The sequence below is a fragment of the Cavia porcellus genome, unplaced genomic scaffold (assembly GCF_034190915.1).
Source record: "Cavia porcellus strain 051 isolate PalLab524CR breed Dunkin Hartley unplaced genomic scaffold, mCavPor4.1 scaffold_10, whole genome shotgun sequence".
In the NCBI taxonomy this organism is placed as follows: Eukaryota; Metazoa; Chordata; class Mammalia; order Rodentia; family Caviidae; genus Cavia; species Cavia porcellus.
This window is the reverse complement of record NW_026947493.1, coordinates 45,132,721-45,147,336: the sequence shown is the minus strand read 5'-3', so window position 1 is coordinate 45,147,336 and position 14,616 is coordinate 45,132,721. Positions and strand designations below refer to the sequence as shown.

Below are 14,616 nucleotides of genomic sequence, written 5' to 3'. Positions count from 1 at the left end.
AGCAAAATCTTGGAAACAGCCGAAATGCCCATCAACTGATGCATGAATAAAGAAGTTGTAGTCTTTTTATATTTGATAGAGTACTATTCAGCCATAAAGAAAAACATGAGGCATTTCTAGATAAATAAATGTACCTTGAGACCATAGTCCTAACTTAAATAAACAAGACATGCATGTTTAAATATTGCGTTGCTTCTCTGTTGTGAAAAACCAGAAGTGTGCATAAAGAAAACAGGAAGCTAGATATTATGAAATAAGAGAATGCTCAAGTGGGAAGTGGAACTAAGAAAAGAGGTAGAGGAAAGGGAAGAAAAAGTGAGAAGAGAAGTAAAAATGGAAACAAAACTTGTAAACAAGAAGGGAACAGGGCTTGAAGGCAGGTAGGGGAATAGAAAAAAGGAGAAATCAAGATATGTATAGATACAAGTTTCCTACGAGGAATGTGATCATTATGTATAGCTGCAATGTACCAGTAAACTTACTGTACTTTCAAAGAACAGATTTTAATACTACACAATGTATGCACGGTCTGAACATCACATAGTACTCGATCAATGTGTGCAATAATTTTTATGAGAAAAAATTAAAAAATGATTATTTTTAAATAAATAAATAAGATTCTTAAAGTGAGAAAAAATGGAGAAGAAAAGCAGAATGTAAGGAAATTTCAAAGTTAGAACCCTGGATACGTTGGTTACACCTAGTCAGTTTTCAATGACTGATGAGCAATGCTACGGTTTGATTATATCTCCCAAAACACAAAGTTGGAAAATTACTTCCAAAGCAATGGTGTTGAGAAGCAGGGACTAATGACAGATGATTTGGCTGTGAGGACTCTGTCTTCATGAATGAGTTATCACCAGAGTGTGAGCTTATTATTATGGGATTCGGCTCCTTACAAAAAACAAGTTCAGGTCTTGATCTCTCTCTCTCTGTCTCTCTCTCTGTCTCTCTCTCTGTCTCTCTCTCTCTCTCTCTCTCTCTCTCTCTCTCTCTCTCTCTGTGTGTGTGTGTGTGTGTGTGTGTGTGTGTGTGTGTGTGTGTATGTGTATCTGTTTGTCTTTTTCTTTCTCATTAATTGCTTTTCTGCCCTCAGCCCTGGGATGACTTAAGAAGGCCTTCACCAGATGCCTGCCCCTCAGTCTTAGGCTTATCAGCCTCTAGAATCATTAGTGAAGCAAATTTGTGACATTACTCAGCAGCACAAGACAACAAATTAACCGAGATTGAATTAAGTAATATAAATACTAGAAAAAGAGTTTTTATTTAGAGTTGAAAATGAGTAATCAGGAAGTTACAAAAGAGAATTAGGATAAAAAATACAGACTCTTAAACTCTATTATGATAAAATAATGAGTGTTTACATAAAAGAAAAGGAATAAATCTGGGGGAAAATATTACTTTTCCATTAAGGATAGAAAATGGATGCAGGAATAAGTAAAGGGATTAAATATATGGGACAATTTATTTTCCTTCAAATAAAATGGCAAATAATATAATTTTTGAATGCTGCAAAATATAATTTCAATTTTTATTGATATTTGACTGTCATATACAATAATTACATTCATCTTGGGGACTTAGTACATATACATGTTGTACAAGCCATTTTTACTTTCTCTTCCCCTCCCTTCCATAAGTATATTTTTCCTGAAACAGAACTTGCTGAACTCATTTTAAAAATTTATTTTTAAGTCTATTCTGGATGCAAGTTTTAGATGTGTCTTCCAGGGTTCTGTGGTCTCCTGGTTTCCAGTGTCAACTGGACTCAAACTGAGCCCTATCACTTACTATTATACTGACACAATAGCTAATGACAAGAATAACATCACATTACATTCACACATTGGATTTGTGGCTGCTCTTACTTGATTAGGCAAAATAAAATGAAGATTCTAGCTGGGTGTGATGGCACAAGCCTATAATTTCAGCACTCTGCAAAGATAAGGAAGAATGAACACAAGCTTGAGCCCTCCTTACCTGAGCATCTCAGCAACTCTGCAAGAAAAATTGCTGGGGATAAAAACCCCCTGGATTCAATATCCAGTATTGCAAAAGAAAAATAATACATGCATAACAAATTTTTTTAAATATTAAGACTGAAAGAGGAAATTACTTTGACTCATATCACCTTATAACCCTCAGACTCCAAAACAGACGCCTGCAAACTAGGAGCTATTTAAGAGTGGGGAGCCGCAGCTTTATGTGCAGCTAAGGTCACTTGTAAAGCACATAATTATGGTTAATTTAGAACAAGAATTATTTGGAAAAAGTGGCTAACAAATAAAAGAACACCACAGGTTCTTAAAGTGAGTTAATCCACCAACATTTTGGGGGCATTTCTTCTTGGGACTGTCAGGTGAGAAATAGAATAGAAATTCTATTTTTGACTTATTATGTTATTAGTTTGAAAAAATCCTTATTTGATAGTCCCAGAATCCATTACATGGAAATCTCTGGATTCATATCAAAAACAGGATAAAATTATTCAGTTGATGATTTTGTAAGCTACACTGCCATCTATTTGTTAAAATTCTAAAAGACATTCAGAAAAAGCCGAAAGTAGTTATAGTTCTGAGATCTAGTGTGAAATATTCTCACTAATGGTTTTTTTTTTGCACCTTTAAAATGAAGTACTTACTTCCAAGTTTGTTCGAATAATACAAATAATTATATGATTTCAAATACACATATAAATGCCATTCATTGATCTTTGAAAATTTTCCTCAGGTATGTGGAAAGACAGTTTGCCTTGTTACACTCTATCTTACTGGCTATGCAAAATACATCAAAAGTTGTCTGTTCGGCATATACACATCATGGCTGAGAAGATTTTAAAACCCCTAACAAAATGAGGACATTATGCTTGAATTACTAATATATAATATGATTCAATAAGTTTATTTACTTTTATTTCCTTTTATATCAACAGCAGTGAAAAAGTCACTGGTCTAAATGGACGATATCAGTCTCTTGCTGTCTAGTAGGAAAGAAGACAGGAGTGGAACAAGGGGTTTTCCAATGTTTCTGGGGTTCCATTGAACCTAAAATAATGAACAAACTCAAGATTAAATTATTGCACAGTTTTAAAAAAGGAAGGAAAGTGGAAATTCGGTACTTTACAAATTTGGCTTTGGTGTAATATAAAGAAAAGAACAGAAGGAGAAAAGGATTTGAAAGTTATGTTGGACATGGAAACGATTTAAAGCAAAATTAGAATCAGGAAGTGTTCCTTCATCCTGTCATCTACTAGAAGCACAATGTAGTGAAACAAATCTATGAAAGCATTATTGATTTGCCCCTTGTTGATCACTGCCCATCTTCAAGTGGTGGAGCTACATGGGTACACAAATGTGGGAACAACATTCGTGGCAGAAGGCAATGGCTTGAGATTCCACATAGCTATTTCTTGAGTTTTGTGGTCTCCAAGCATAGGTGTCTACTAATTCTTGATTACTGTTTCTTGACATAATTTGGCATATTTCTTCTTAGGCAATAAACCCTTTATATATCATCCTTGACAAGATGATCTTTCCAGAAATTCCCTCCTACAGTATGCCTTCATTCTTAAGATTGGAATGCAAATACTTTCCATGTAAACATTTTAAAAGTATCAGTAAGACTTTAAAAAGAAATGAGGAAGTTCCAGAAACTCAGATTTAAGTAAAATAAATAGAACCATTTGATTCACAATTCTTACAAAATACAAATAGCTTTTTTTCTACTGGTGACATCAGGAAAGAATATTATTTACAAATTACTCAGCTTCCTTTTTATCCAACAAGCTTAAGTTATTTCTGAACCAAGACATCCTAAGATACTAAACAAGATTTAAATTCTGTCTCTAATTTATGAGACTCTTGTGAATATGTTTAAGCTTTATTTTAGAAACTGCAAGAATCGTAAGATAAAAACCAGTTTGTATAAGCAAACCAAATTACCTTGCAAAATTAATGAGAAGCTTTCTTATACTCTGGCAAAAGTCTCAAAAAGCCTCTGCTGAAAGATCAAAATATTAAATCTATATTTCAAAAGTCATAAAGCAAGTCATTTTTCAGGAATAAGATAAAGGATAGCTAGTTCCTGTATGATACTTCTCTTTGATTTTTCAAAAAAGAATTGAAAGGGAGGACTTCATCTGATTTAGATTAAACATGTGAAACTATAATAATTAATGCGGAAACATCACACCAGTTAATGCAAGCCAACTCTCCTGTCTGGATAGTGGAGTGGGTGACTCAGAAGAACCTAGATTCTAACCACCTTCAGAGCAAAGTCTCATCTGGCTTCTCTATGTATTCAGGCTGAGGTATTCATGGCAAGTTTTCACATCTATAAGTCAGATAACAAGGTCTGTAGGCAAAACAAAGGAGATAATATTGTAAAATACCCGGCAAAATTAAGACTCCATAAATGGAGCTGTGATATTATTTTGCACAGCAATTAAGTTTTCTGAGAAAGTTCAGGCCAGTGAAGAAAAAATGCTCTTATAATTTGGATCTTGAGAGCCACACAAAGGCCTGTGTATTGAGGACTTGGTTTTCAGCCCTGATGCTATCAGGACATAATGGAACCTTTAGCGAATAAGGACTACCAGGAGACAGATACATTACTGGGGTGTACCTTGTAGGAAATAGTGAGATCTTGACCTCCCCTCTTCCTCTCTTTATCTCTCAGCCACCATGACGTGAATGACCCTCCTCCAAAAACTATTCTTACCGTAATTTATATTATGCTGCCTTGGGCCTAAAGCAATTAGGCTAAGCAACCAACGATTGAAACAGTTGAAACCATGAGAAAACCTAAATGTTTCCACCTTCCTTAACTTGATTTATTTCAGATGTTTGTTGCAGCCACAAATACCTGACTCACAAGCAAAAAACACTAACAAAATTTACTTGAAAACACATTGTTAAATCCTTGGATCACAAATGTCATTGAAATAACCCAAGACTGGTTGAGAGTTCAAAGGAAAAATGTGAAGAATTATAAGGTAAACGTTTGATATTGGACCAGAAATGTGTAATGAGAAAGAAATAAATCTTAAGGGAAAATTATAGCCTCTACAAAACAAAAACCATCATAAACAACATTAAAAGTCAAAAGGAAATTAGAGGGAAAAAACACTGAAAAGAAATATGGCCAGTATTTCATGGAAGAAAAAAAAAACAATATACAAAAACCAAAACCAAAACCAAATGCTTAACAAATGCATTAATATTTTGAGCTTTCTGATTGTTTTTACTCACATATTTTAAGAGAATACTTGATTCTGGAAAGAATTCAGCATTCCTGATGAAAATACCAAATGGACTTCTGGAATATGTTAAATTTAAAACAGTTCATAGACACTGACCTGTAGACATTGTCTATGATTTCTGTGCAGTGTTGCTCTCCAGTGAGGTATTTTCAAACCCCACATCTCATGCAACCTAAATCACTGATTTTCAGTCCTTTTCACACCAAAACAACATAAAAATTTGATAAGATCTGTACAGCAGGTCAAAGGTTCTAGTACAGGCTATTTGTATGGTATGACAAAGACCATAAGAAGTTACCTAGAGGGCTGGCATATCTGCCACCAATTTTTAAGCATCAGAAACCTAAAGCAAACTAGTTGGAAATAAATAACTTAAAACACTAATATTAATTCAAGGATGACAATTTTATGTTACAGTTTGACACTTGAAGTATTCTTAAATTTTAAAAAGATGACCAATAAGAAGATATTGGGTTTAACAAACATAAAAACAAACAAGAATGCAGTAATCTAAGCCATTAAAATTAGGTTCATAAAGAATTTTAAGTGAGAATATGCTAACCATATTTTATAAAATAAAGAAAAGTAGAATGTGAAAGTGTTCATATTATTATTTTAAAAGTTCAAGATTTTTTAAAAGGGACTTGATCATTCAATATAAAGAACATCCTTTCAAACGCAGATCTGAAGATAATTTTGCCAAATGTTCTTTCAATATACACCATGCTAGATCCATATAATAACAGGAATTTAGTTTGTTTGAGTCTACACTTCCTAAGACATAAAGTATATATCCGACTATCTTCTACAATAAGCTAAAAAAATGTGATAGAAAGGTGAAAAAAGCCTCATATGTGTCATCTTCTCTAGGGAAACAGTCTGCAGCCAGTCATATTATATAATCTAAGTAGTTTTCTTAAATGAAGAAGATGGCACATGTGAGAAAGACTAATTTAGGGCAAATTTAATGGAGTTCTAATAACCATTAAGGGGCTAAATATTAACTCCATGTGTTTCCCTGAGCACATCTGAACAATTTATAACCAGAGCTCTAGGGTTTTGCTTTACCACACAAACATAATCCATATTACCAAGCAAATAAGTTTCATCAGTTAGCAATCACTCTCCAACTACTTCCAACTACTCCAATATCTCAAAATGTCTTTTCCATTAGACTTTTCATTTTTATAGGAATGCAAGGACTGAGATCTTGTGACAATCATACTGTAATTTCATATAACTTCTTTGTATTATTTGACCAGAAATCAGTTGTACTTCTTATGCATCAATGTATTTTAGGTCATTCTCACTTTCTATTATTTTAAAAAATAAATGCAAATTTTAAATAACCTCAAGAAACAATGTTATACTTCTACTACAGTAGAAAGCATAAAAATACATAAATGGGCTAAATTAATTGCCAAAGACACCATCAATGGTTGAGCATATTTATTATGTCATATTTTGCCATCTTAGGCCATTTTTCTATACAAATGTGACATTTAGTAGTTACAATTTCAAAACCCACGAATGTTCTAAAAAATAATATTGGGAGAAGTTACATTTTCAGTGTGGTAAAAATCAACAGATTTGAAATGTCAAAAAGAAAAAATCCCACATATTCCAAAATTTGATTAGATTACTTGCCTACTATAGCACCTTAGTTTCAAGAAGTTTATTGGCATCCTAGGCCAATGAGTCATAAAAGCCAAGTAAAATTCTGTAAGCTAAAAGGAAAATCTATATGGATAAGCAAAAAAGGTTATTAACCAGTATTGTTTTACAGAAAATTCAGCACCACAGCTAGCTGCCAGTAATTTGTCAACATTATCTTCAAGAGACAAAATTGACTATAATTTATTACTTGTATCTGGTGACATGATAGTAAATATTCATGTCTTTTGTTTTTCATGTTACAAGAGAACAACATGAAATATTCTTTGTCTTAATTCCATAAAAGCTAATAATTTGCCTATAAATCCATGCCAGATAGGTACGCTAGAAAAAAGTTGCAACTTGCTCATTAGCTTATTCAGTGAATATACTTTTATTACCTAATTATTTTAGCTAACTCATCCATAAATGCTAATTGTCTGCATGGAGAATTTCATCTTTTCATTAAGCTATCCAGTCAATATCACTTCTATTTTCTAACTGTTTATTCAATTTACATGCTTATAAGTTCTATAAAACATGTGCAATGATTTACTTACCATAAAATTATACTTGAGTATGAAAAAGAATTAAGAAAATGTTTTACTGAAAGCATAAAAGTTCAAGTTATGAATATGATGGAACAGAAAACATTTTTATGAGAAAGTGTTTTATGAGAAAGTGTCACCAGCATGTGAGAGTAATAAATTTAGTAAAGTACAAAATGTAAAATGAAAGTGTCAAAATATCAAAATTAATTTTTAAATTCATATGCAGGGGATCTTGGGAAAATGTGGCATGTGTGCAAAATTACAATTTCAGACAATCAAGTCTAAGCCTTATTATTATCCCTGAGTAGCAGTAGAAAGAATCAAGGAAGAGTGAAAAAGAAAGCGGTCTCTTTGTCCTTAAGGCATCAATAAATGTATGGTTTTATTTACTAATCTACAAAACACAATATGGGACAAACTTAAGAGTAATTAAATTTACCTTCAGTCTAGTAAAGTAGATACTTGCAATGGTTGATATCCAGATGTCCCCCAAAGCTTCATGAACTCATAGGTAGGGCTATTGGGAGATGACTAGATTATGGAGAGGATGATAATGAATTAATTAATAAATTAGCTAAATGTGACATTAGGAGATGAAGTCTGCTTGGAGGAGATGGATCACTGGAGACACTGGCTGGAACCAAAGTATCATCCTCCCTCTCTCCCTCCCTTGATCACTCTCTGCTTTTTGCTTCCGTGATGCAAGTAGCCCTCCTCCACCATGCCCCTCTGCCATGCTGCCAACTTAGAGACAGTCAACTGTGGACTGACACATTTACAAAATGCTAGCCAAAGTAAATCTTTCCTCCTTTAAATTGTGAGTATTGGGTATTGTGACCCAGCAACAAGAAAGTGACTAAGACAAACTTTATCAAGATAATTCTAGAATCACTGGAGTGTTTAACTTTTCGTACCAGATTTGCCATAGGAAATGTAGCAAGCTTTCTATTCCTTTTTGATTTTATTGTCAGTATCTTTCCAATTTCAGGATCATTTTTTGATATGCTGACTTTTTTTCTCAGACATCCTCAAAGTGAACCACTGAAGCAAGACTAAACTCTAATGCTGCAAATTCTCAATCCTGTCCTCTTATAAAATTTATCTCTTCTGATCCAGTCCTACAGATTTTTTTAAATCATCTTCTTAATCTAGTGAATAATTCTATCTTTGGCACTGGCTACTGGTTATGGCTTAATTCTTGTTTCTTTCATAATGTATGAGCTTTTTAACAATGACTTATTACCTAAAGGAGTAATGATTTTATGTATCCTGAAAATTTCAGTGACAGACCATTTGGGGCTTAGGAAATATGAGTTTTTTTCTTAACTTTTGTGTGTGAACAGGATCTTTAGAACCTCAGTATGCTCATTAGAAACTAAGTACTACTTACATCACAGTAGAGTTGTCAAGGATAAAGTGACAAGTCATAGAATTGTAAAGATTCAGAGACTACTAGTATTAATGTACATAAATTTCTAAATAATTTAAATGTAGTACACAAATAGATGATATCATTACAACTGTCATTATTCTAGTTAATTTTACATATCTCCCCAAATACATAAAGTTTTCTGAGGAGAAATTAAACTTCTATACACTTCTGGAAATTTTAAGAAATTTTCCTTAGAGGGTCTTTCGCATAGTTTTTCTTACAGTTCAAGTAAGAAATGATGGTCTAATACTGAAATGCCTATGGGAACCAGTATGAAAACCTGGTCAGGACTTACCATAGAATAAATACATAACTTACAAAGGAAAAAAGAATGTCAGTAAGATCTGAATGTCAAATGCTTTTCCTATTATCATTTCATCTTTTATGTCAATGTTTACTTAATACCTTTGAGGAAATTGAATTTTTAAGATTAAGAAACTCATAGGAATTGTGAAATTCAAAGGTTCGCTTCATCAATCACCCTTATAAAATAATGGTTATTGTATTTATGAAACTAAACAGCCATTATCATCACCTATTGCTTGGTATTTCTCTCAAAATTTTATTTTTGTCAATTCATTTTTTTTTTTATTGGTACCAGGAATCGAACTCACGACCGCCTGCTTGCAGGGCAGGTTCTTATGCCACTGAGCTAAATCCCCAGCCGCTGTCAATTCATTTTTAATAAATGAATCTCCTTGATAAATTCGTTTTGGGTTTTTTTTTTTTTTTTTTTTTTTTTTTTTTTTTGGTACTGGGGATCAAACTGATAACCAGGGACTTGCAAGCTTGCAGGCACTTGTGCCTCTGAGCTAAATCTCCAATCCCAGACAAATTCAGTTTTATTCTACATGGTTTGTATGTATGCTAAGACAAATCAGAATATAAAGAAAAAATAAGTGAGGAAACTTTATAGAATGACTTGCTTATTTGGGGAAAGGTAAAACCTAAGTCTAAACATCACCTTAACCTCACTGCAATAGTCACAAAACATTTAAGAAATCTTCCAAGCACAGATTAAAATTAAAGGGAAAAATAGTTTTCAAGAGTCTGTTACCAACATATTAATGCAAAATATCCAGTAGGAAATGTTAGCAAATAGAAACAGCATATGTTGGAACTCTCTTAAATCATTTTCAGAATTGGGGGAGTGTTTATATTTTTGCAGATATGATTCAAAGTTTGCTTTGAAATATTTTGTTTCTTACTATAATCAAAAAAAAATTTTTGTGTTCCAATTCTCCATTAATTCTTAAAGTGACTTTTTTTCTCTTGATTTACTAAACTACTATTCCTAAATTATTACAGAAATATTTTTAAGGAATATTTAGGGAATCTAAAATTTCATTACTGTAGAATAATTAACTTTTGAAATCTATAATTTCCTCATACTGAAAGCATCTCACATCTAGAAACAGCCAATTTGAGGGGCCTGAAATCATTTATTTTATCTATGCTATTTTTAAACACTTACTGACAAATAGATATGTGTGTAATTTACATTAATTGGAACTGAAGAATTTTCAAGAATTCAAACTTTAAAAAATAAGTTAAAATGAATAAAACTGACCTGTGAAAAAAAATTGCACTGAGAAAATATTATGTGAGCACTGTGCAAAGAAAGCAAAATTGCTAAGAGCTAATTTGAAATCATTCACAAAAGGTTTGATCAAATAAAACTAACTCTCTTCCCCCTTTGGATTATCAGGTATTATTAAGCAAACTAAATGTGATGGGCAGGATGTATCTTGATTTCCGTAAATAATTAGAAAACACATCTAACTAGTATCTTTTAGACATGAGGAACAAATATGAACTTTGCTGGAATTCACAGCTGATAAAACAAACCTTTGCAAAACTGTAATGAATGACAGGCCTTAATGACAAAGTGCATTTATCACCAAGAGATTATGGACACATATTAAAGTTTATAAATGCCAGAATGTTTCTTCAAAAAAGTTAATGCAACCCTAGGTAATAATCCAAAAATAACATCTGTGTCAGCATATACTCCATTGTACTCTCAGAAATGGAACATTATTTGGAACTGTGGATTTGACTGTTTCATAATTCATATTTTATATGGGATTTGGCAAACAAAGATACATTCAGAGAAATTAGTTGAAGGAATGAATTGAGTACTGAGTGAAAAATTTAAGTCTCAGATGAGACATGCTGACAGCTCCTAATATTTGAAAATCAGTTAAAATGAAAGCGGATTTAGATTTAAACTGTCATTCCAGGAGCAAAACTAGGGCTAATGGCTACAAGCAGCTGTGAGGGGAAAAAAAAAATACCTACCAATTAGAAGCAAACTGCTTCTTAAGAGTAAAAAACCAAGAAATCCACATAAGAAATATTCAAAATATGCAGCAGAAAGAAAATTGATTAGTGGTCAATTCTGATCTCTTTGCTCCTTTAGTTTGGAGACTTTGGTCTGGTCACTGAGCTTTGAGCTGTTTTTTTCCTTATGAAACAGATTTCCTTGCTCTAGATTAAGTGTGATAGCAACTTGGATTTCTAGGTAAGGGAGGTAAGGTAAGGGAGGAGAGATGCCGAGCTAACTGGTCTCCGTGTTCCTATTTCTAAGGTTCTGCTAAGCGTATAGTAAGGGAAAACATAATATGCTTAATTTTATGGTAAGGAATTATTACTAAGCTATATTATTCACTCAACAGATATGTATAATGAGACTAATATGTGTAGGTGCACCTTTAAGGATACATTTATTTTTTTCTTTTCTTTTCTTTTTTTTTTTTGTTTTTTTTTTTGTTTTTGTTTTTGTTTTTGTTTTTTGTTTTGGTACTGGGGTTCAAACTCACTACCTCACACTTGCTGGGTAGGTTCTTACGTGACTGAACTAAATCCCCTGGACCCTAAGGATACATTTCTAAGTAAAAAAACAATGGACACAAATTCTTGCCCTCACAGACTTGATTTTATACTAGAAGGAGACAGGCAACATACTCAACAAACAAAGAAATCACACAGCATGGCAGAGTTGTAAAGTACTATGAACAAAAATGAAGAGACACTACAATGAGAAAGCAACATATGAGAAAGATACACTAATTTCATCAGTAATTTTTCAATCAATTTCACTTTGAAATCCAATAAAAAAGAGGGTGTCCTTAATAAAACCTTGCAACCCAAATGGTGTTTCAAGTAAGTAACCTCATCACAGAGTGATATGACCTGAATTCCTTTCAACTAAAACTCATGTAATGAATTCCTAGCCCCAGAATGTGTTTGAAGATAGGATCTTTAAAAAGCTAGTAAGTTAAATGATATTATTAACTGGTCCCAAATTCAGTACCGCTGGCGATAACAGGGGATGTATCATTGCTCATAAAGAGATTAACACACATTATTTAGAAACTGAAGAAGCTGTGGAGATTCAGGGAAAAGACAGCCACATGCAAGGCCAATCAACCTTGCCAACACGTCTGCCTCTAGAACTGCGAGAAATGTACTTCTGTACCATGGACTTTGTTATGGCAACCCAGGTAAACTAACACAGAGAACGTGGAAATACTATGTGAATACAGTTTAAATATTATACTTAAGATAATGCAGGATTCCATTAGCATATGTTTTAGAGGACTCAGAATCTTTAATAGGTGTTGCATTTAGAATTTATATAGAGGTTTCAGTTTTTCTGCATTTATTCTTTTAAATTTGAATTTCCTAAAAATCATAAATCTAATGGACTTTACAACTAAAAGAAGTATGTGTAAACACTATGTAAATTTTTAGGATAAGCAAAACATATATAATATATACAGAGTCTGCCGAAATAATGTACACAGTTTGAGCAAAAGAAAAATAGTGTGATGGTTTTTCAACAAGTAGTGTTACCCTCGTAATGTACAATACTGCTGGCTTTTAGAGAAGAAATTGAAAATGCATGTGGAGGAATCTCAGTAGCCAAGGTTAACTAAGCAGTTCACCATACTAATAAAGGGCTGGAAGCTATTGGTCACCACTTTGAGCACCTCTTGAAATCGAGGCCAAAGGCAAATTGTGTTAATCTCATGACGTCTTTTTTGTATATATGAGAGCTTTAAGATACTAACTAATAACCTTTGAAAATGTTCATATGCACAAGTAAGTGTTAATCATACCAGAATTTAACTTTCCTATCTGAGTCAAGTCTTTGCAATTGCAGACAGACTTTAATATAGACTTGTGATATACATGTAATATCGTGGCTTACTACTGATGCAAGCAGTCTATAACGGTACAGAGAATACTGTATACACATTTAAAACTATTGTTTTACTTAAAGAATGTTACTTTATACTCCTTCTATATTTTTCCATTAGTGGTATACATTATTTTAGAAATTTAAGAATAAATAAATAAATATTCTTACAGGTGCTGTTAATTTAGATGCTTTCTCAAAATCTTCAATCTCTTCCATCAGTGCTTCTTCAGTTCCAGGTAAAGAATCTATTTAAATTTTCAGAAAAGAATAAAGTATATCTTCATTATTGTTTATTAATTTTGTGATACATAAACACATTGATGAACATTAAAGTGACTGAACTAATGTTTGAAAAATCAGATGTTCTGAATTAAGAGTGTACAATAACATTTATTTAGCTTAAAGATAGTTTATGAAAATGATAAGTAGTAGTATTTTATTTTTCTTTACAGTGATCAAAATTGAATCTGGAGCCTCACACATGCTAAGTGCTCTATCACAAGCTACAGTATCAGCTCTAATATTCCTAAGTTTTGTAAATTCATTTGATTATTGCTTTATCCATCAACTGTCTACATTTTAAAGGCTATACAATGTAATTATCATTTTGTGTTTTCTCTTTTAAATAAGATAAAAATTGTAAGTAGAGTTCAGAAAATGATGCCTATTAATAAATGGTGACAGGTTTATCATTTAAAGTATTGAACAATAAGTGGTGATTATTTAGCCTAAATGAAGGGATGGAGGGTGAGTGGTGATTTTCAAATATGGGAAATGATGATGACCCTTTCCATATGTCTGCTGAATTCAATTAATTATAGCACTTTGGGTTTATGGAGCTATAAAGAAGTCTAAAAGGATAGATATATGGAGTATCTATGATTAATCCATAACAAATACTATCAACTTTCCTAAGTTGAATTTTAACTCCTTGTATTGAAATAGAAAGCCAGTATAGAGAAAGATATTTTATGTTTTTCCTTTTTAAATATATTGTGTTAAATAATAATTTTAAAGAAAATTTGGAACATAAAGAGGTCTAAAGAAAACATTTCATAATTTAGAGACAACAAGAATTCTACAACATTTTTATTTATTTTGGTGCCAAGTAGCAGAAGAAACTAGAAAAAGATATTTCTACTAGACTTAAAAATTGATTTATTTATTACTATTCAGAGATCCTTATGAACTCATAAGGAAGAATTTCCCTTAGATTCATGGGCAAATGGAGACAGATTTTTCTTTTCCATGAAATGTGTCCTCTGGGAGGATAATTAGAGCATTAAATCCTTCTAGTTCTTAATGGCCACCAAGGCACAGGGAGACGATGGAAAATTTGGCATAAATCTATAATCATAACTTTTAAAAACCACAGCTTGCTTTATCTCAGAGGATTCAGAATTTTATATTCAAGTAGAAAAGTTACAAAATCGCAGAGAACATAGTTCATGTAGATATAAAAAATGTAGATTTTGTTTTAGAATACAGAATGCCTGCTACTATAAAACTGAAT

At 32.4% G+C, this 14,616-nt stretch overlaps 1 protein-coding gene across 1 annotated transcript in view; it reads right to left on the bottom strand.

Annotated features, from left to right (window-relative positions):
- CUNH8orf34 (chromosome unknown C8orf34 homolog) overlaps positions 1 to 14,616 on the bottom strand; it is a 403,828-nt gene that overhangs the window by 72,309 nt on the left and 316,903 nt on the right. The window contains 1 exon segment of the mRNA XM_063257427.1: positions 13,272 to 13,348. Coding sequence (XP_063113497.1) covers positions 13,272 to 13,348 — 77 coding nt within the window.